The sequence below is a fragment of the Candoia aspera genome, chromosome 3, assembly GCF_035149785.1.
Source record: "Candoia aspera isolate rCanAsp1 chromosome 3, rCanAsp1.hap2, whole genome shotgun sequence".
NCBI classification, from domain to species: domain Eukaryota; kingdom Metazoa; phylum Chordata; class Lepidosauria; order Squamata; family Boidae; genus Candoia; species Candoia aspera.
The window spans coordinates 112,766,101-112,789,684 of record NC_086155.1 but is presented as its reverse complement, the minus strand read 5'-3'; the positions used below and the strand labels follow the sequence as shown (position 1 = coordinate 112,789,684).

The 23,584-nt window shown below is 42.7% G+C and overlaps 1 protein-coding gene across 2 annotated transcripts in view; it reads left to right on the top strand.

Moving 5' to 3' along the window:
* ARAP3 (ArfGAP with RhoGAP domain, ankyrin repeat and PH domain 3) overlaps positions 1 to 23,584 on the top strand; it is an 87,215-nt gene that overhangs the window by 11,666 nt on the left and 51,965 nt on the right. For both annotated transcript variants that reach the window (XM_063298634.1, XM_063298633.1), the window contains 13 exons: positions 115 to 221; positions 780 to 979; positions 2,279 to 2,364; positions 2,571 to 2,753; positions 2,995 to 3,139; positions 3,852 to 3,947; positions 4,025 to 4,178; positions 8,522 to 8,624; positions 9,312 to 9,510; positions 10,124 to 10,187; positions 19,331 to 19,494; positions 20,822 to 21,034; positions 22,146 to 22,251. In XM_063298634.1, coding sequence (XP_063154704.1) covers positions 115 to 221; positions 780 to 979; positions 2,279 to 2,364; positions 2,571 to 2,753; positions 2,995 to 3,139; positions 3,852 to 3,947; positions 4,025 to 4,178; positions 8,522 to 8,624; positions 9,312 to 9,510; positions 10,124 to 10,187; positions 19,331 to 19,494; positions 20,822 to 21,034; positions 22,146 to 22,251 — 1,820 coding nt within the window. The remainder of the gene's footprint in view (positions 1 to 114; positions 222 to 779; positions 980 to 2,278; positions 2,365 to 2,570; positions 2,754 to 2,994; positions 3,140 to 3,851; positions 3,948 to 4,024; positions 4,179 to 8,521; positions 8,625 to 9,311; positions 9,511 to 10,123; positions 10,188 to 19,330; positions 19,495 to 20,821; positions 21,035 to 22,145; positions 22,252 to 23,584) is intronic.

Here is a 23,584-nt window from a genome sequence, read left to right as displayed (position 1 = left end):
AAAGAAAGAAAGAAACAGGGCAAGAGTGTTCTTTTCTAATTAATCTTGTAAGTTTCAGATAGCATTCTTCTGACTATACATACCAAGTGGTTCCTGTCCAAATTTCATCCACAGTTCTTTAAAATGGGCATTGCTATCTGTCTGATTGAGTTGCACAGCGCCACTATCCGAGAAGCTAAAGGCCGTAATTTTGAACTCATCACCCCAAGCAAGATCTTCAGGTAACACAAACTGGGACCACAAGGTAGAACATTCAACTGCTGTAGAGCTGCATGTTGAGCAGGGCTGTCATCGAGGGTCTGCATGACTGGGCACTACTGAGACCCTCCACCTACCCAAGAACCTGACTCAGGGTCCCATTTTTTAGATTGCCTGGCAACAGCCGAATTAAACCCACAATAAAGTGCCTGTGTTCCCCAGGTACTACTCCCATTAAATAATGGACTATTATTCCCAAAGTCACCAACATCGCAGGAGCAAAAGCACATTGATTTTTGTGTTTCTATGAGTGCTTTTGGAGGAACAAGAGAGTTGTGGTCCACTGTAGAAACTCTTCAGCTTGGTTTGAATGCCGGAGCATTTTAGATATTTAGCATGTGAACACAAACACACATGTCAGTCAATTGTCTACAGTTTTTGTATACTAATGGATTATTTGTCAGTATCACATCCCCAACATCAACTATGGAATATTTTGGGGGTAGATGCTGCAAGCAGAGTATTTATAACAGCCTTGCTTTTTGATTAGGCCTTACATCATTTGATGCGTGTTCCCTTAGTTTTGGAGCGGAGTCTGAACGAGAGAAGCAGGAATGGATGGAAGCTCTTCAGAACTCTATTGCTGAGACTTTATATGATTATGAGGTGGCTGAGAAGATCTGGTCTAACAAAGCTAACAGATTCTGTGCTGACTGCCATGCACTGAGCCCTGATTGGGCTTCCGTCAACTTGTGTGTGGTGATCTGCAAACAGTGTGCAGGCAAGTATATCTGTATGTGTATGTGCATATATACAATATATCTGACATTAGAGCCATATATAGGCCTAAATCATGGCAGTTTGGGTGGTAAAGCGTCAATACCTCTCTCCACTTATAGCATCTGCAGGCTTTAACAGACCACTTATGATAAGCAATTGCTACTTCGAAGGAGAAATACTAACCTTTCCTCCAAAATGCTACAATGCTAGTTTAGTGGAGGTTGTGCATTTAAGGATAATTGCAATATGATGGGACATTTTTGAAAGGAGTAGGAGTCCACTCCCTTGTAATTTTTCTTATCTGTCCCCCCACCCCATGGGGGGTTTTTAGTCAGTATACATTGATTTGAATTTTGAACTTTGAAAGTTTAATTGCTGTGTTTGACTGCATGTGTATATGGGGGGAGGATTAATTTTGAATTATAGGTTCATTTGTATGTGAGTAAGAAAAATTTTTCAAAAATGAAATGGCGACACAGTCATTATTCTTATTTATGGCATGCGGCTTCCAGTGTCTTGCCAAGAGGACAATTCAATTCTGAGCAAAATCTGATCTAAATCTGGGATACCAGTGTGGCACCAAGGTACATGCAGATACCTCAGTTGGTACCTTCTTGATTCCCTCTTCTTCATTGCTTCTTTTTTAACTCAAAGGAAATGAGAAGCTAGTACCCTGCAAAGAAAATAATCAGTTGCCAACATTACATCTGTTCTCCTCAATAAGGGCTATGTACACATTAAAAATGATGGGTGCTGCATCCCAGTGTCCAGAAAAAAGGACAAACATCAGAACAGATAGCATGTAGTAGCTGAGATGGAAACCAGGGAGAGGGAAGGTGACTGGTAGCAGCGTGCTAAACTGGTGCTATGTATTTGGCTCTGTTCCCTACAACAGTAATTCCGTGAATAGCAGGCCCCCATACCCAGTTTGTGAAAGCACCCTAATGTATTCTCAAAATTCAGATGCACACCCCAAGGGGAACCATTTAAATTATTCTGAAATAAATAGGAATCATAATCTGCAGGAGGAAAAAAAATCTACATCTACATCTCTCATTCTTTTAAAATCTTCACTATTTTGGCACTCAGGTTTGCCTGTAGAGAAGCCCACCTACAAAAGTGATGTCCTCACCTAACGAGAAGGGTTTTGTATAGTTCTGGTGGAAGAAGCAGTTATATGAGTCCTGAGATAATGAGCTTCCTTTTGGTCTGAATATGAGGTCAGGCTCCTGTGAAACCTCCAGTTGGACTGCATGCGTGCCCTTTGGAACTGTACATGTCCTTTTTACCATATCTCCAGGTTTGCATCGGAGCCTGGGTTCTAGCATTTCTAAGGTGCAGAGTCTGAAGCTGGACACAAGTATTTGGAGCAATGAGATGGTCCAGGTATGAAGTCTTCTCCAAAGATCTAGCGCTGGGAAGTGGTAGGACCAATCTGAAATTGTAGAATTGCACAATTGTGGAAAAGTGGGATTGAAAAGGCATACATTGGATTATCTAGGTTGAGATATACTTCTTCAGCATTCCTGGGCAGAGTCCTTTTGTTCACCCAGTGCCACAATCCAATTTAATTCCATTGCTCTCTCCTAAAGCTGTTCATCATGCTAGGGAATAAACAAGCAAACAAATTTTGGGCTGCAAATCTCCCAGCTTCTGAAGCCCTGTACCCTGATGCCAGCACTGACCAGAGGCGAGATTTCATCATCTACAAGTACCGCTATGGACGCTTCCGCATGCTACACCCTCAGTATAACAGTCAGGAAAGCATTTTGCAGGTACGTTTTCATGCATTGAAGAATCTGTCCTCAAGATCTGATGGAATTACAAATTAGCTAGATTCCCACATACAAATTCCAGTGCAACGTTCCACGTTTACATACTGGAGGAAGTCTGTTGCCATCATTACCTGAAAAGACACGTGGTATATTTTTCTTACAGTTTCAATATGCTGTGCCTGATACTCTTGTAGGAAGCTGATTATCTTGAGTAGTCATTTGATATTTTTTGTTTTTGTAGGCTCTATGTGCAGCTGTGTCTGGGCCGGGATTACTTAAAAAAATGGTGCATTTTTTTGCAAGCACCGTGGAAGCTGAAGTGGAAGGTAGCTGTGTTACTTGGGAAGCTAAGCCCTGGTCCAGCAGTGGGCAGAGTCAACATCCAGGTAACTGTACCTTACTCTATACTATATGTAGAAAACAGAGTAGAATGTATTTCATTGGGCATACTCATTTAATTCAACCCTATTTTTTTCCTCATCAACTGCTATGTATTGTCTTCTTTTTTAAAAATAATTTTTGTTAAAAGAAGGTTTTACAAAGATTTTAAAAACTACAGAAATATAGAAGAAGAAATAGAAAAGATTATGAAAGGATAAAAGTAGAAGTAAAAAACAAAAAAGCAAGAAAAAGTAAGATATCTCAAGAAGCAACTTCCTATCTTCTTTGCAGCAGTTAAAAACATAATAATTACCACTTCCCTTCTCCCGTATTGCATAACATAGTTTCCTTCTTCCCATAAACAAACCTTTTTAATCAGTAAATCCTGAAATCAGTTCATTTTTATCCATTTTCAGCAAAATGTCTATAAAGAGTTTCCAGTCTTTTATAAAAGTAATTGTAGTTCCCTCCTTGATCAAACAAGTCTATGTATTATCTTCTTGACATCAGGCAGGCTTGGCAATAAAAGATTCTTTAAATGCCAAATAAGCATGTGTGTCTGTGTTTAAATTTTATTTACTATCTCCTACCAAACTTATATTTTCTATCCTGCTATGAAAAATTATCTCTTGGAAACAAAACTTAAGAGTTTGCTGGCTTTGAACAAAGACAATTTATTTTTAAATCATCTGTTTTTTTTTTTGTCTGTATAACTAGAAGGGATCTACAATGAGATCACCCAACCAGTTGTCCATTGTGGTTACTTATACAAAGCCCCATCCACAGCCAAAGTGATCAAGAGAAGCAAAGATGGTAGGTTCAAGTATTGTGGAATCCATAGCTGATGGATAATGGAACAGTGGCTTTGGCTAACAGTCTCTCTTGTGTAGAGTTTCAGAGGATCTGGTGCTCTCTGGAAAAGTTTTTCCTCTTCTATGAGACTGAAAGGAGTACTGAGCCAACAGGGAAGATTGAAGTAGCAGATGTGATTTCATTGGCAGTGAACAGAACAGACGTGTTAGCTACTCCTGGCCCAACAGACAGGTTTGTGGAAATTTGATATATTCAGTTTTTCTCCTTCTTACCCTTGTTTAAACTAAGGCTACGTTTGTGAGCCTCATCATGATACCAAACAAACAATGAGGCATCACTGGATTCATCTCTCTCAAAAAGAGCAGTTTGTTAGGTGGAAGGTTAAGGATCTGTTTGGGGCTTCATCAGGACCATTTTTTTGTCCCCACTCATCACTCACCAGTATTACCATTTGTCATATTACAAGATCTATAGCATGTTGCTGCCATTTGCAACACCCTATGCTAATTTAAAGTCTGTTATTGCCATGGTTTTAGTCTGCACCCATGCCAGCTCCAGGGTTTGCAGGAACATCTCTACCTTCTTTGTCTTCCAAGCTGTTTGCATGTTTTGGGTTAGTAAGTTCCTTCTCTTTTTCAGTTTCTCCAAGATACCTTTGGACTTTATAGTGTTCTGTTGTAATCCATTATCCAATTCTAGACAGATTTTAAGGACAAGTGAGCCAATCCAGATTTTGGAACTAACCAGAGAGAAGAAGCCAGGAGCTGCAATAAGAAATATAACACAAAGCCGAAAGGGATTGATCTTTTTTTGGCATTAATAACTTTTTTATTGGTACTTCTCTGGCTTTGGCATCTTTTGTCAGTCACCTTCAAGAGATAAAACCTTGGCAACAAAGGCAAGATAAAATGTTGCTGCTATCATATCTCCTTCAGTCACTTTATCTATAGGTTAAACATTCCCAAATCCTTTAATTATTTCTAACAAATAGCAAAGCTTGCCAATAACATCTTTATCCAGGTTGTCTTAAAGGGATTTGTAATAAGCAATGAGGCGAGGCCCACAGGGAAAAAAGATAACGTTAGCCAAAAGGTTATAACTAAGTTTTAGCCTCTAAGGAGTCTAAACCCAACTCTAGACAAAGTACAGCATTATAATGCATCTGGGGACTACAAGAAGAGCTCCAAGGAGCTTAAACTGAGTAGCTTTAAGGATGTAAGGTTTCTGAAATGCAGACTTTGACATCATGAAGCAGCTGGAGATGACCTTGTCTACAAAGACCTTCCAAGTTGCAGGGTTAACATGAGCTCCTTTCAAGTGGAAAAAACTCAGGATAGCTGAGGGGCTATTCTCATTATATCCAGGACAATGAACAGCACATTAAGGTATTTATAAGTGGGTACCTGTCCAGTTCCATTTCCACTGATTTGCCAGTTAGGAATTTTATGATGGTTTCATGCAAAAGCTAGGATTTTTGTTTTCTGCTAATTTGTTACTAGCTTTTCCTTAAACAAAAAGAGGCCAAAGACTTTCATGTCCTTTTCATTCCTAGCTGGCAGACAGACAGGATCATGATGTTATAGAAGAACCGAAAGCACTCAACCTGCTAACACTGGGGAGTGATGGGTGGGGACAGAGAATGTCTGGATTATTGGATTGATGTATAAGTTAAATAGAAGAGAGTCTAGAATACACCCCTGCCTCAGGGGGAACATCTGACTCTCAGAGTGGTGTTGGAATGATGAGACTGAATGAGTCTTTTATCAACAGATTCCCTTAGTATTTCCCATAGCCTTTCCCTTGGAAATAAGTAAAAAACTTACATTTTTTTTGGATTTAAATGACGATTTAAATTATAGATTTAAAATTGACAAAGGCTGCAAAAAGAGAACGTTTGAGTGAAGAAGAATATTTCTCTTCTAAATGGTGGCAAACCAAACAGTGCTCAAGAGTTGATCCAGTCTCCTCTGAAACCTGCTTGCTCTTCAGTTAGGTTGTTTTCACTTTCAACCCAGTAGCTTTAAGCTAGGGCTGCATTTCCTTTTTGAGAGTAAATAGTTATAGGAATTAAAACATTTTGCCTTTTCAGCCATCATTGCTTCACCACTTTCTCCTTGCAGTGGCCTATTCTCTATTTGTTTTTTTTTCTTTTATTTCATTTTTGACGTTTCTAGTATCTCTTGCAAGCCCCACCTCATTCAGAGCTTTCATTTTCGTGATGCAGTTCCTATGGTTTCTGGAGAGTACCTTGTATTCTTCTTTGATTATGTTCCCCCTCCTTCTATTTCTTGTAGATGCCTCTTTTTTCTTTCAGTGTTTTAGAGAGGTCTGCATGTATCTATACTGGCCTCTTTAGATTCTTCCCATTTTCCTTCTTGTAGGAATAGTTTGCAATTGTACTTTCAGTATCTTGTTTTGTAGGATCTCCACTCCTTTCTGGACACTTTTCTCATTAAGATTTCAAGCCATTAGATCCAACTTCACTCCCATTCCCTAGTCTAATGTGCAGGTCTGACTCTTCTGAATTGCTCTTTTCTTTGGAGATCACAAAGTAAATAACAAGATCCAAGGTGCGCATCATCTTCCCTTCTTGAATCACTGCCTCTTTGTTGGTGAGGATTCAGTCCAGGATTCCAGACACCTTGTTCTTTCTTCTACCCTCTGATAAATGAAGTTATCAGCAAGAAAGGACAAGCAGTCGTTGCATCTCTAGTTCTTGGCAGAGTGAGATTCCCAGTAGTTGTCAGGATAATTGAAATCCCCCTTTAGTGCAAGATTTATTTTAAGACTCTTTGAAAGACTTGGCATCTGATGCAGAAAGCCCTCATCTCTGTGTTCTGCCTGGCCAGGTGCTCTGTAATAAACCTCCACAATAGTACCACTTTTGTTTCTCATTTTATTCTCACCTAAATAGTTTCAACAGGATTTCCATGCTCTGATTCTTGAATTTCTACCTGGAATGTGTCTGTCCCTGTAGCTCCCTGGCAACTGAGAACATGAAATGTTTTGTTATACTGCAACTTTTATAGGGACTTTTGTGCCACCCTAAGCTCTTCTCTCCTAAGATCTACCAGGTAGAGAAAATGAGGTTTATGTGTCACTTCTTTTGTCAGACCTCGGGACCAATATTACCCATTCAGTAGCCAAATCCTATTCAGCAGCTATGAAAATCCACTCTCAGCTGATACTGGGCACACTGAATTGCTCACCAAATCTGTAACATCCTCTATACTTCAATTGTCCTGTTTTTATTCCCAAATGATCCCCATTCCCAGTAAACCTTTTATATCTTGAAACAAAGATAACAAAGTTCTCCTGAAAAGGAAGAAGAGTTAAGTGTTTTGCTGTATAGTACATAGTACCGTGCTTATAACCCAACTGGAAGCACTCCAGTCTAATTCTGAGATTCCCCTGCTCTGTTGCTAATGTACTTCTGGATGCATCTTTGTTGAGTCCCACTTAAGTCTCTGTAGGCTGACTTAAACAGATGTTGGGGTGAGTCTTTAGCCCAGTTAGTAAACACCAGTCTCCCTGGAAGAAACAAATAACAGCCAAGTTTGTTTACTGTGGACTCAGCCTTCGATCTGTATCTATGCTGGTCCTGAATAAAGCTTGGAGAGAGCTCAAGCAGAGAATTTTTGACTTTGTTATGCAAAGAGACAGAACTAATATCTCACATCTCCACTACATTGAATTCTCACACCCTCTTTTACCATTCTTACATATTTTTATCAATTACTTGTCCCATTATATAGGAGGGTTTTCATACTTGCACACTTGGATGCTCTTCCAACAATGGAAATGTCAGGAAGCTTTAATGGCATTCCTTATCAAGACCATCTATGTATCTGTTCAGATTCCAGAGTCAAGACAGAGCTGAAATGCCCTATTTACCATCCTTGGAGGGTAGAACTAATCTCTCCTTTTATCAGAACTATCTAGATCAATCTCACACATCAATTGCGGGCTACTTTCTAAATCAGTAGGACCATGAAGTTTCCAGACTATGGCCAAATTTTGTGTTACTGCAATGAAAGAAGTTACTGTACCTGACTGTATGCTAGATATGTTTAGTCTTAAGTACAAATATCTTTACTCAATATTTGTAGTATGTATTCTCATCTCAGCTTTTTATTTTGTTTTGGCTTTGCTCTACAACTGTATATTTTAATAAATTAAATTAAATTGGTTATATACTATATGTCTAAACTTGTTTCCAATGGTAAGAGACATTTTATTTTATTTTCTTATCTGACAATATTAACATTTTGATATTAGTCCTTAGCTAGATTATAAATTGTAGATAGCTCATATAATCCTCACATCCTCTAGTTTGATATTGTGTTGTATATTTTATTGGTTGTGATGTTTATGTAGTATCTTTGTATTTCTGTTGTCACACTTAACTGGTCATTGATGATAATAGATTATAATACATGAAATAAATTTCAAGACTTCGATTAATAGATTAATTTTCCTATTATGTTATGGTTTCTTGTCTTATCTTTTTAATGTCTTAGTAGATAAATTACTGGACATCCATTCTCAGTGATATTTTTGTTTGTTGCAAACAGGTTCTGCTTCATTCTAGAACTGTATCTGAGCAATGAACGAATACAGCAGTTGGTGGCTAATGATTCCAGTAGCCTACAGTCCTGGGCCAATGCTATTGGCAAGGTAATGGGGAGAAATAATGTTCACTAGAAATTCAGAGGAGAGGGCACCTCATCTTCTAGCATAACAGGTCAATCTGTTACATAGCGGCACACTATAAACTCAACCATCAATAGGTGAGGTTGTTTTTCTTTATCCTCAAATATTCCGAAGCTTCCTGTGTGGAGAATCCCTCCAAGATGGGTTCACTACACATGTAAGTTCCACATAGCCTTACATTAAAACCATCTTCCCACACAGCTGTATTCATTTGCCATTCCTAATACTATCACAGCTAGTGCATATGCTATTTTTGTCAACACTGTTTTCACAGGATAATAAACTATTTGCCTAGCAATGCTTGGAATGCTTAGTGTGACATCAAGCATATAATAAATCATTCTGAGCTGGAATTTTTATTGTTTATACTGCTGCTGCCACCGCTGTTTTAAATAGTTTGGTTGACTTGCTATGCAACTGAAAATTGCTCCTTTAAGTTTGTAATATTAATTTAATTATTTTAAATTGTATTTGTGTTTTAATTTTGTGTGAGAACTAACCTGTTTTCATTTTTTGCTGTGACAGGTGGGGTAGTCTGGTAATAAATAATAAAATTATTTGTATGTAAATAAATACATACGAAGGGTAAAATCAGTTTGCATGCTTTGGCCAACATATCCTTTTCAGAACAGGTATCGTCTTCCTTTACAGTGGTTCACCCCTCTCAGTTGTCACTGTCTGCTGGGCTATGAATTCCAGAGAGTAGGTAGACTCTGCTACAAATCCATGTTAAATCCCAATCAGTGGCTACGAGGTTTCTTCATCCTCCAGAAGTTTCACCTCTTCATCTGTCCAGAAGAAGAGGGAGCAGCTGAGGACAGCATCAATCTGCGGCAGCTTCAGGAACTCAGTGAGTTCAAGTCTTTCTCTGACAAATGAAAAAAGGGCAGCAGCAACCACTTATACCTAGAGGGACTCAGATATTAATAGTAGCTTTTAATTCTGTGATCGCCTTGACTTGGTATCCAGAACAGTCTGATCAGAAAAACCTAAAAATATGTCTATTGATAGACATTTGCCTGATTCAGAAACTGTGTGGCACATTGCAAGTTCTACAACTCCATCAGAGTTATAGTTTGCCTGTCCCACAGCAATATCCTGGCAAAACAGATGAGTTTTAAGTTAAGTTGCTTTTTTCAGAAATGAAACATTCCATTACACACGTGGTACCACACTGTTCTCCCATCTGTACTTTTGCAGAGTAGATACTCTAAAAGCTCATTAGCTGAGTGTACATTGAAACAATACAGCAAGTTCTGTTACACTGTACGTTCTTTTGGGATCTCCATCAGGGTTTTATTTTGTAATTTTGCTGATGATTGAAGTCATAGATTGTAAGTTACAAACTTAAAAAAAAACAAAAACACTGGCCCTGAATACAGCCTCCTTTTGACTTGGCTAAAAATGGATGGTTCACGTATTCCTGTATTTCCAATTTTTTCATGTAATGCTTTCTACTACAGGTATCGTTCCTCTTGCTGAAGGTCCAGAGAAAAAAGAGATGCTGATTCTGGTGGAAATGGGCAGGTGAGTTATGTAAGCAGGAGGATCCTTAGATAAACAAACCTGCAGCTTTCTAACATTCTGAAGTTCCACTGGAATTTAATATAATTCCACTGATTACCCTACAATTCCATAGGAAGGAGCATCTCCTAAGCTATGGAATCTTGACCCTCTACAAATCTATCACTTAAAACCTATCTGATTGTAGCAGTAACAAAATTTTAAAGATTTATCAGTCGTTACAATGACAAGTCCCCTCAAGTCTGTGATACTGTCTCATCATGGAAGATTGTGTTCCTGGGAGGGATGAGCAAACAATGCCGAGAGTGTATGTCATCCTAATAGCAGCAGGGTTCCGCAAGGTCTGAAGGTCATCCAAGCTGCCAGCTAAATAAGTGAGCAGGAGCAATATAGGAAGATGCTGAAGATGGATGATCACTTTAGTGACAACAGCAAAGGCATCATTTCATACTGAGTTGGAGAAGCTGGACTCCTGTATTTTACCAAGAAAACCACATGGATAGAAAATATAAAGTGATTGACGATATAATGCTCGCATGACAAAGCGCGGATGCGTGTCAATGGGGGGAGAGGTGCAGGCGATAAACTGGACAAAAGAAGATAATGGGGTTGGGAGATCTACTGAACAAACAAGGTCCCATCGCACGGTAATTGGCCATTAACGCCCCTGATAAAGGATCAGGGCGAGGTTCAGAAAGGCGCGTCCGGGCTTTCTAGGAATATCACAGTCTAATCGCCTGGTAATGGACCATTACCTCACAGGAAGATAAACTGGGCGACGCCTGGGGCGAATGGGGCTGGACGACCTCTCACCTATCAAGCCGTGATGACCTGTCACTCCGTGGAACTCGTGGGGCACACCCGGGGAGTGTGGGGGTGGAGCGCTGTTTGGCGCGAGACTATTTAATTCAACTTTTGGCGTGCTTCCCTCACTCTCAGCTTTCTACTGGTTTACATTCTATTCTAAATAAAAGTCAGAGCTTAAACTTGATTTAGAGTCTGAGTCTTTTATTTAGTCTTAGGCATTCCTTACATAAAGCTGAGAGTCTTTCAAGAATGAACCTTGCCAGCCTCTACCAGAAAATTTTTCTTGCAAGAGAAGCAGCTGGCGATGACGGAACCGGGGACGATCTTGGAGTCAGCGCTTCAGAGCGGAGACGCGAAGGACTCAACGCAGGGGGGGAAGGCGACCAGACAGCTTCTGGAATCGGTGCTCCCGAGATGGGGCACGGGCCCCCTCCCTACCCACACTCCACCCCAGTTTGGAGCCTGGAGCCCCAGCCCGGAGTGGAGAGCCCCGATGGAAGAGGGAGTCGTGAGTCAACAACACTTCAGGTGGGATGGCGTCATGGACCCCCGGCTGGGGACATCCCACACCACTTGGAGACTCCAGTACCCCCAGATGCCCGAGAGGGAATTCGCGGAACTGCCGATCGGGCAACAACTGGCAGCACCGAGGATGGACGATCCCATCACACCGGACAGGATCAGGGCTCTAGAATCCAAGCTGCAATCATTAGAACACCTGCTGCAATCCCTGTCAACTGTGGTGAGTGAGCTCACGAAGAGTACTGCCGCGCAGGGAGGGGCCTCGGCATCCCACCCACCCTATCGCCGACCCCGAGAGGAAGGGGCCAGGCGCGGGACTTTCTCCCAGGGCCCCATGGTTTTATCCCAGTGGGGGTCACCCCTACTCACACACAGGGTGGGGTTTCTCCAGTCGGTGGGATCGCTAAAGACTTTCCAGTAAAATTTGATGGCGACCCCACGAACCTGTCATTCTTTTTAACTAACGCAACAAACTACATCCAGCTATACGGACATTGTTTTGCATCGGAAGGGGCTAAAGTGAGTGCAGACTGTCCCATCCTGGCCGTAACAATTGAACTGAGCTACTGCTCCAAGACCATCGAAGTCGGGGCTTGGGTGGACTCCGGGTGTTCCAGATGCCTGATCCACCCCAACCTAGTCGCTGCGCTAAATTTACCCTGTTTACCTCTCCCGAAGCCGCTGATCTTCCAGCAACTTGATGGTTCCACGGCGGGGGGATGGGCCGGCCACCCAGGGTACAGGGAACGTTACCCTACAAATGGGCACGCACAGGGAAACCATAGAATTCGTGGTCACCCCGGTGGGCAAGCCTATAGTGGTTCTGGGAATCCCCTGGCTAACTCGCCACAATCCCTACATTAACTGGAGGACCCGTACAATAATGTTTGAGGATGGGTTCTACCAAGCACCTGCCAAGGGGAAATCCCTCACTTTGACTGTAGGGAGGGCGGAGATTGTCGACCCTCAAGTCCACGCTTTCCCCATGGAGGGGTTGCCGGAACAATACGCGGACTTCGCGGACGTCTTCAGGGAGGAGGAGGCAGACCAGTTACCCCCCCATCGCAAGATGGACTGTGCCATCGAACTGCTCCCTCATGTCCCATTGCCTAAGCCAAAGATTTACCCAATGACACAAAAGGAATTGGCGGCATTGCAGGACTTCCTTGATAAAAACCTCGCTCGGGGCTTCATCGAACCAGCAAACTCGCCGGTTGGAGCGCCTGTTCTGTTCCGCGAAAAGAAGGACGGTACCCTAAGACTGTGTACAGACTATCGCGGGTTAAATTCAGCTTCCTTGTCAAACAAGTACCCCCTCCCCCTCGTGAAAGACATGTTGGCACACTTGTCAACTGGAAAGGTTTTTTCCAAGCTTGACCTCCGCGAGGCGTATTACCGCATCCGCATCAGGGAGGGGGACGAATGGAAAACAGCTTTTAACTGTCCCTTGGGCTCCTTCCAGTATAAGGTACTGCCTTTTGGTCTTGCAGGGGCCCCGGGGGTTTTCATGCAACTAATTAACGAAGTTCTGCATGACCATTTGTTTAAAGGAGTACTGGTTTATCCGGACGATGTCCTGATATACTCCAAAACGGAGAGGGAACACGAAAGATTGGTAAGACAGGTTCTCACCAAGCCCCGGCACGCTAAACTCTATGCTAAGCTTTCCAAGTGCGACTTCCATAAGTCGCACCTGGATTACTTAGGCTACAGAATTTCAGATAAGGGCATCAAAATGGACCCTGCAAAGGTCCAGGCTGTTTTGAGCTGGGAGCACCCGCGCACCCGGCGCCAGCTCCAAAGTTTCCTGGGATTCACAAATTTCTACAGATCCTTCGCAAAAGGATTCGCGGAAATTGCCCTGCCCTTGACTGATTTGTTGTAATGATTGCCCCAGCCCAAATACTCAGACTCACAAGAGGCTGCTATATGAAATCTGATTTATTAATGAACTAAAGGCAAATACAGAGAAAGCTGAGAATGAGCAAAAGCGCACCAAATACAAACTTAAACCCTTGGTGCAAACGTATCCCGCCTCCCTCGTAACAGCCCCGCCCGTCACAGATGCTAGCAATCGTCAGAGCGCTAGCCTGGGAAAGTAACCTTGAATGCAGTAGATAATGAAAATACATTCCAGAGCAAAGCCAAAAGATAACTACTCCCATCCTCCCGAGAAAGATGAAACACGCATCCAGCTAATGACATGCGAAACGTTACGATGTATCAAAGACATTGAAACGGCGAACATGACATTTGTTGCGGACCAAAGGCGTTGGGGAGACGCGCAAGGTAAAAAAACCCAGGGGTTGTGCTCAACTGGACTCCCGCCTGTCAGGCTGCTTTTGACCGGTTGAAAGCTCTTTTTACAGCGGAGCCAATTTTATCCCATCCCGACCCCGAACGGCCTTTTGTAGTTCAGGCCAATGCCTCTGATTTTTCAATTGGGGCTATCCTATTACAAAAGGATTCTGCCAGACTCTTGAAGCCCTGTGCCTATCTCTCCCAGAAATTTTCCGAGACGGAAAGACGCTGGCATGTCTGGGAGAAAGGCATTTGCAGTAAAAGCGGCACTGGAGGCTTGGCGTCACCTTTTAGAAGGGGCGACTTGCCCTTTTGAGGTCTGGACAGACCACCGCAAACTCGAGGCGCTCTGCACGCCCAGGCGCCTCAGCCCTAAGCAGATTCGCTGGGCTCAATTTTTCAGCTGCTTTAACTTTCAGCTGAAGTTCGTTCCAGGGAAGAAGAATTTTTTGGCAGATGCACTTTCCCGACTGCCCCAGGATGCGGAGCCTGTCTCCGACGTCGTGGGGACTGTGCTCTCAGAGTCTCAATTGGGTTTGGCCGCTGTCACCCGGAGCTGCGCTCGGGGACAGCCTCCCCCCCCACCCTGCAAACGACTCCGGCACAGCCCGCTCCGGGCCGCAGGCAACCACATTGCCGGGTGGGTTGCGTGCAGATTTTGCCCTTGCATTAAAGTCTGATCCCTGGCTCCTTGCTAACCCTGACAAGGTTTCCATGGAACAAGACCTCGCCTGGGTGGAGGGTCGGTTATACGTCCCTGACTCGCAATGATCAACTATCCTCAGCTGGTCTCATGACAGCAAACAGGCTGGTCATTTCGGGTTCCTCAAATCCCTCCACTTGATCCGACGCCAATTTTGGTGGCCCTCGCTGAGGAAGGATGTCAAAACGTATGTGGCATCCTGCCCTGTTTGCGCCATGTCTAAGCGACCGTCCGGTAAACCCCAGGGGCTGCTGCAGCCTGTGGCTAACCCTTCACGCCCTTGGGATGAAATCTCTATGGATTTCATCATAGATTTACCACCCAGTCAAAAGAAAACAGTCATTTGGGTAGTCAAAGACTACTTTTCCAAACAAGCTCATTTTGTCCCCTGTGCCTCTATCCCGTCGGCGCAACAGCTGGTGAAGCCCTTTTTGGTGCACGTGTACCGCCTCCACGGCTGCCCCTCTCGCTTGGTGACCGATAGGGGCACACAATTTACCTCATGGTTTTGGCGGGCTTTTTTGAAATTAATTGGCACCGAGCAAGCATTGTCAACCTCCTGGCATCCCCAGACTGACGGATCTACTGAGATCCTCAATGCCACCCTTGAACAATTCCTCCGCTCCTACATAAACTACCACCAGGACGACTGGATGGATTTGCTTCCTTTCGCAGAGGTTGCATACAATAACGCTGTGCATCAAAGCACGGGACAAACCCCCTTCAGGGTGGTATCGGGTCGGGACTTTGCCCCCATTCCCGAGCTCCCACAGCCTCCGTCTCCAGTAGTGGCGGCCTGTGATTGGGGTCCCAAACTCGCAGACTCCTGGCCCGTCATTAAGGACGCGCTCAGTGAGGCACAGACCTCATACAAACTTCAGGCTGACAAGCACAAGCGCCAACAGCCACCTTTTCAAGTAGGGGACCTGGTTTACCTCTCTACTAAATTTATCAAGTCCCCTCAGCCTTCCAAGAAACTGGCCCCCAAATTTATTGGCCCCTTTCAGGTTACACAAATTATGAACCCGGTCACGGTGCGTTTGGACCTGCCTCAGAATTTGAAGCGGCTGCACCCTGTGTTCCACTGCAGCTTACTCAAGCCAGCCAGTGACCCCTCCCGGTGGCATCCACGCACTCCCCCCCCTCCACCCGTCATGATCGACGGACAGCAGCACTTCGAAGTCAAGGAGGTCCTCGACTCCCGCAAGCTTTGTGGCTCTCTCCAATACCTAGTGCGCTGGAAACACTTTCCCCACCCCGAGTGGGTCGCTGCCCGCGACATTCAGGCCCCCGAGCTAGTCCGCAACTTCCACGTTGCATATCCCTCCAAGCCCTCGGCTTGATTTTCTTCAGGGGGGCGGTATGTCATGATCTCTGTTGCGATGTTTGCGACATCGTAACGGCTCGCATGACAAAGTGTGGATGCATGTCAATGTGGAGAGAGGTGCAGGCGATAAACCGGACAAAAGAAGATAATGGGGTTGGGAGATCTACTGAACAAACAAGGTCCCATTGCACGGTAATCGGCCATTAATGCCCCTGATAAAGAAAGGATCAGGGCGAGGTTCAGAAAGGTGCGTCCGGGCTTTCTAGGAATATCGCAGTCTAATCGCCCGGTAATGGACCATTACCTCACAGGAAGATAAACTGGGCGACGCCCAGGGCGAATGGGGCTGGATGACCTCTCACCTATCAAGCCGTGATGACCTGTCACTCTGTGGAACTCGTGGGGCACACCCGGGGAGTGTGGGGGTGGAGCGCTGTTTGGCGCGAGACTATTTAATTCAACTTTTGGCGTGCTTCCCTCACTCTCAGCTTTCTACTGGTGTGCATTCTATTCTAAATAAAAGTCAGAGCTTAAACTTGATTTAGAGTCTGAGTCTTTTATTTAGTCTTAGGCATTCCTTACAGCCCCTCTGGCACTCAAGATGCTGTTGAGGAAGAGTTGAGAATCTTTTAGAGCACTAGTGGTGTTCATGATGTGGCCACCCTTCAGGATGTCAGTTGCTGATGTTGCCATGCAGGAAAAAAAGTCTGAAGCTACAAAAACAGAGTTATAAACATGGAACATAAGCATGAACATAGGAAAATTAGTGAGATGAAATTAATTGACTACACATTGAATTCTTCAGCATATGAAATGAAAAGGACTGGAATTGGACACTTTTAGTCAGAAGATCATAGTATTTACTACTCAGGACTGTGATGGAATGTGCCCCTGAAGAGGGGGGTGATGTGATGCAGCTTGGAGCTGAGGGAGTAGAGAGCACCTTCCAGGCAGATAAGCTTTCTCACAGCTTGCACAGCTTGGAGAGAGTAGGGAGGCCAAGGAAGAAAGAAAGACTGGCACCGCCCTAGATTCCCAAGGGTATTTTTCCCTTAAGCTCAGTTAAGGAACTGTTAGTCTGGCAAGATTCTGAGTATGGTAGAAACAATAAGAAACTAGAGTTGCAACTTCAACTCAGAGTCGTTTCTTTGCCAATTGCCCTGACAGGACACAAAAAAACAGAAGGAATGGTTTCATTGACACGAAGGATATAGCAAAGACAGTATTTGGGTACAATTTGGAACCAAATACTATCAACTGGGATTCAAAAACAACCCCTTAATATGACAATTATCCAAGTTTATGCTCCAATCTCTGATGCAGAAGAAGAAGAGATTGATGAGTTTATGGCCAAGTTCAATCTGAATCAACAGAACATACAAGCAAGATGGTGCTGGTTGTGGTTGGAAACTGGAATGCCAAAATTGGAAATATTAAGGAGGAAAACTTAGTTGGATTGTATGTCCTAGGAAACTGAAATGAAGAGGGAGAATAACTTACCAATTTCTGTCAATCCAATTATTTTTTATATACATGGACATCACCAGATGTAGTACACAGAAATCAGATTGACTATATTATTGGTACAAGGAGGTGGAAAAGCTCAAGTTATAAGAACAAGGACAGCAGCAGCAGCTCACTGTGGAACAGATCATGAAGTACTCATGTGCAAGTTCCAAGTCAAGCTAAAATGGAAGAAGAAAGCCAACTAATTCCCATGATATGATCTTGACCATAAACTGATAACTTTCAAAGGAAACCTCTCGTATTAGAAGATGATGTTAGATCAGTACTCTAGTCGTTACAAAGTTGGAAGGCTACAAGAATTGATGGAATATCTACAAAAATATGGCAAACAACAAAAGAATCTGGAAAGAGTTCCCACTCAAGGTACAAATGACCAGTCATATAATGCAAACACTTAGCTCTTGAGAAGTCTATAATGCTGGGAAAGATGGAAGAAAATAAAGAGAAGGACCAGCAGCAAGGTGGATGGACTCAATTACGGCAGTAATGGGTGTGTTGTGGAACACCTGAAGGGCCAGGTTGGTGGCAGGTCATCCTAGAGAAAATCTAACTGTGCGATTGCTAAGAGTTAATACCAGCTTGACGGCACATCAAAATCAGGATGGGAAGTCTCCAGACGAATCACCAATATTATATAATTTGCTTGGCCCTTTGTCCCATCTGATCATGCTCAGCTGGTAGTTGAGGTACCGTTTTCTTGGTCAAGAGAAACAATCTTTTTTGGGTGGGCAGCATGTTAGGAATTTTAAGAGCATATGGACAGTGCTGTTACATTTGGTTGCCATGTAGATCTCACAAAATGGCTTACTATAAAGGGCATAACCAGTCACAAAACAGTTTATTAAAAGTGAACTAAGTCCTTAGGATGCTCTATTTTCCAGAAAGATCTTTAATGAGTCAAATGGACATGTATATTAGAAGGTGATGTATGGTTTTGCAGTATGCCAGTTTTCTATTCATTTTTTACAGAATGAGTAATTTTTAAAAAGTCAAGTGGAGGCAGGGAACTTGATATAGACAGGGAGGTATCTAGGGGCACACTGTTGTATGTGAACACCTGTTGCCTATCTTTGTTCTTGCCAACCACAGGAATGGGGCTGAAGTATACAGTACCAGAAGGCAGGCCAACAACTGTGGCAAATTTCCTTGGTGACCTAGAATATAAAGCTGTGGGGCCTCAAGAACCTTCTATAACTATTTCTAATTAATGATATTTTTGTCCTTGTCTTGTTTCATATTTGGAGACCTTCTATAAATTAACTTGGAAGTTATCTCACTCTCTTGTTCATTTCTTTCTTCCAGCAAAAAGAATGAAGTAGGCTATGCTAGATTCAAAATCTACCTGAGTGGTATATATAGTCCACTTTTCCTTAACCTCTCACAGCAGAGAGATATGGATGTTACATTATGTCTTGACCCTATGTATGGGTTTTACATGACTTCTAAATGGTGCTTTCGGTTAAATTGACAGGTACTATGTGACCAGTTTTGTCCTATTTGCGATTCAATTCCTGCTAGGGGTTTGAACTCCATAGAATAACATCTGGCTGCCAGTGCCTGATGAGTCCCCAACAGGACAACACTGGTCATATAGTCTCTGTGTCCTGGTGGTCAGTGTCTGGATTCAGAGCAACTATAGTCTCTGTTATGACTTCAGAGATTAATTTCTATGCAGGGATGGGCAGTAACATTCTGTTGCAGAAGGCCATATTAAATACGTGTTGATTATTGGGGTGAAATGATGTCTGGGAATACAGAACCACAGGGAGCAGATACTGTTGACTGTGATGAGACAGTGGAATGCTTGGGAAAGGAGAGGACATCCTAGAGTAAGAGGGTAATGTTATGGTGAACAGTAGGGCCAATACTCCGGGGATGCAAAACACCATTAGCAGGGAACAGAAAGTAGCGTCTGATTTCTGATTGCTGTAATCACATTTATTCATGCTTCCTTTTTAGGACATTCTGTCTTCAAGGGGCATCACGGCTAGACTTTTCTGCATGGTGTATAGCTATTCAGAATTCAGCAGGAAGCCAAGGGAATGCCTTGCAAGACCAGCAGCTCAGCAGGAATGGCATCCCCATTATTGTGAGCAGTTGTATTTCCTTTATCACCCAGTATGGTAAGCTACTCAGAGGTTCCTTCAATCAACCAAAAATAACTTTACCTTATGGTGATCAAAGTCAACCAAAACCATCCCTCCTGCCTGAAGGAGAGTGGCTTTAATCCTGTTACACTGCATGGGCAAGAAAATAAGGCACAAGAGTGTGAGCCTTGATTTCACTATAAATAGGGCTTGCATTTGATACACAACAGTTGCTAGAGCTCTTTCATAATAGCTTAATAGCTTTTCTACAGTAATTCCTTATCAAAGTTTGCATCCTTGGAATACTGAGCCAGTTTCTTGCCTAGCCATTTCAAAGAAGCTGATAGAATCATAGAATGTAAAGGTTGGAAGTGACCTTGGAGATCATTTAGTTCAATCTTTTACCTGGGACAGGAATCTACGATCACAGTGTCCTGACAGATGGCCATGGGGGAGTCTACCGCCTCTGAGTAGTTGGTTCTGTTGTTAAATGAGGCAGTCAGTAAGGGAGGTCTCCCTACAGATCCTCAGAGTTATTGAAAAGAAAAGAGAAAAAGCCGTTTGTAGTTCCAGGTACAATAATGATTTAGTGCTAGAGTGAGTACTGTAGGAAATGCTGGAGTGGGCTAAAGCCCCGCTGACTATACTGCTTAGATCAGAGGTTCCCAAATTTTCTCAGTTCACAGTGTCCTTAGTGTCTCATAGATTTTTCATGGCACCTCTAGGGTAGTAACTGTTTTTCCCTCAACAATTTAAAATATCCTGTGGTACCCTTATGAGTTTGCTGCAGCACCACGGCAGGCCATTTTGGGAACCACAGGCTTAGACCAAATCTGGTGTTTGCAAGCCAAATGCCTTCTCCCCTGTGCATGCACAGAATATCTACCACACTTGCAGTAGAATGAGAATCTGCTGCCAATTTTCCCTCTGAATCTGCTGCCAATTCACTCTCACTGTGCACTTTTCCCCAATGGTGGTGTCACCACTCACCCTCTCACTGGCAGCTAGCCAACTCTAGTATTGCTGATACATTAAGGAGGTTCTCCAGTGACGCTGCGCTGTTTCTCAGTGCACTGCTCTAAGTGCCATTTACAGGGTAGCTGCTGGCTGAGGGAGGAAGAGGAGAGGAGAATTGGACCCCCTATAGAGTTTGACCATTGCCTATAGTGTAGCCAGCAGGATAACAAGCCATTGCAGATACCAGCATTGCATGGATTCAGTGAAGCAGCTGTTCCATGCTTGTTCCTCTTTTTTTCCTATGTGGGTGAGGATTATGGTATTGTGTTACGTATATTAATATTAAACATAAATATTAATATATTTAATATGATATTAAAGCCTGTTTCCCTTTCTTCTCCATTAGGGTTGCAACATGAAGGTATTTATCGGAAGAACGGAGCAAAATCTCGTATCAAGATTTTGATGGAGGAGTTCCGACGAGATGCACGGAATGTCAAATTGCGGATCAGTGACAATTTCATTGAGGATGTGACAGATGTGTTGAAGAGGTTTTTCCGGGAGCTGGAAGATACTATCTTCACTACACGTTTACATACCCAATGGAAAGAGGCTGCAGGTTTCACCCTTCTTTCTTATACTGTCCTCCTGTATCAAGCTGCTCGGGCCTCTAGAACAGCAGACCACCTTTTTGAGTTGTATACAGAAAGCTTAGTTCATAGTGAAGCTGCCATACTCTTGAATCTTTCTCTTGAGCCACAAAATTGTGGAATTGATCATCATTGTAAATCCTGGGAAGCAGATTTTTAAGCTTAAAATTATTTTTTGAGATAACATGTTTTTATCTATACTTCAAAACAGGGAAGGGCAACCTGTGCCTTGCAGAGTGCATGCAGCCCATCCAGAATCTTTCCTAGAGTTCCCCCAGACCATCCTAGATGATATCACTGAAATTCAGTGGCAAAAATGCCAATTACGGTTTGTGCAATTTTCTTGGACTTTTGAAAAAGTTTTAGACACCAATGTCACCCCACATAAAAAAATTCCTGCAAATCAGGCTGATATTCTCAGTTTTTCTAGAGGGTGAAAGAATGGGTAGAAAAGGAATCATAGGACTTGGGAAAATCAAAACTCTATTTGAAGCTATCACTAAAGCAGAACTACTAAAACTAGGGCCGCAGATTTCCTCCCTGTCTGGGTTCCAGGCTGTTCCCTTACTTCCCTGTCAGAAGCTTTTTTTTTAATTAAAAATATGCACAAGCCATAAAAAAGTTGCCAGTGCTTACTTTAAATAAACCCGAAGATGGATCATGTATCTTGAGTGCATATGGTGCAGAAATCTTCAATCAAAAAAAGTTAGGGCTAGGTGGGCAAGACTGTTCACTGACAAAAGGGAAATAGGAAAGGGAGGAAAATTAGAATATATGCTTTGACTTTAAGAAATAATCTGGATCTCCAACAGACGACAACAGAGGAAAATGCTCAGGAACTGACCTTGTCTTCCACAGTTCTTTTCTAGACAATTCACACAAAGAGACCTTGTTTTCTGGCACCAATTGTACTTGTCTCCTGGTCTCTATATGCAAATCAATATCCCTTGCAATAATTAAGGTAGAAAAATCACAAACTATATGGGGAACATACCTCCAACTTCTAATCAATGTAGGACATGGTTTGATTTTATGCAAAATGTAGTCGCCAATATTTAATTCTATGTTCCTTCTTTTTAGAAATCTTCCAGAAGTCCCAGCGCCTGGAGAGATACAAGGAGCTGATAAACCACTTGCCCCATCTCAACCGCAGAACTTTGGCTGCTTTGATTGCCCACTTGTACCGGTTAGTCTGTTAGTCTCACTTGTTACTGCAAAAATGTGACTTGTACTTGTCAGAACTCCCAAGGCAGATGCTTTTATTTATTTGTTTGTTTGTTTGTTTAGAAAAGTGCCCCTCCAATACATGGATACTTTTTGTTTCAAAGACTAAGACCACAGAATGCAGAATGTTGTAATTTGAGCTGTGTAGAAATAAATCAAGGACAATAAGTATCAAAAACATATAACTAGTTTTACTTTCTATAGCGTAGTTGCTGGTACACTTGGTCTTTTGAACCTTGGACTTGAATCTATTTCCCAGGGTCCATTTTTATTTTCTAAGACCCAAATCTGTTTCCTGAAGCCCTGTGCATTTGTTGCTGTTAATAGGAGATTTCTCTCCTTTCCCCACACTGCCCCACTGCCACCACTACTGCCTTTAGCTAAATAGCCATATTGGGGAGGAGATGGTAGTTAAGCTTCCCCTTGCTTTTCAGTGGGATTATTCCAAATATCTTGCAATGCTCTGCATACACAACAGTTAAACTTGGCAAAAAATGAAGATAATGGCAGAAAGGGGCTACACAATGCTACAAGAAGCCTACAGAAATCAGTAACCCATAATAATGCTTAGAACTTATATAGTTTCAGAGTGTTTCACGTCATGTCGATTTCTTTCAGCCCAAGGTCTTACATCACAGAGTGTGGTGAGTATAAAGGTAGTTTTCCTTAGCTCCTGGAGGAAAGGTGTAATATAAATATGAAAAGGAAACAGAGTATTTTAGTCATCTTTACAGCAGCCCTAGAAAGTAAGCTGACTTTATTATCACCATAGGATCCAGTCTACATACTAAAACCAAAAAAATCTGCTAGATTCCATGGGACAAAGGAAGTCCTGACAGGAGCTACAGCTAGAGTAATATACAAATTTGTGTCTTCTGGGTGTGAGTTCTTGTTTGTTTTCATACCTAGAGAGGCCTCTGTTAGTAGGCAAAGCAACCAATTCGCAGAGTTACACCATCTGATCTGAAAAATGCAATTTCTCATTGGTTAATACACTTATAAAAGATCAGGGCACTGGCACTAGGAAAGGATGAATTAATCTCCCCTCCCCCCAGGAAATGCTCCCAGGAAATCTTTCATTCTGTGCTACCAGTAACAATAGATACAAAAAGACAAGCTACTAACAGAACTGTGATTACTCTGGGGATAAAATTGGGGAACCTACCCCCTGTAATGGTTGCCTATTCTAAAACACCATCAGACTCATGAGCAGGAATTCAAAGATATCTGATTTATTAAAGAATAGTATGCAGGATCACAGAGAAAGCTGAGAATGATGAAAGCGTGCCAAATTC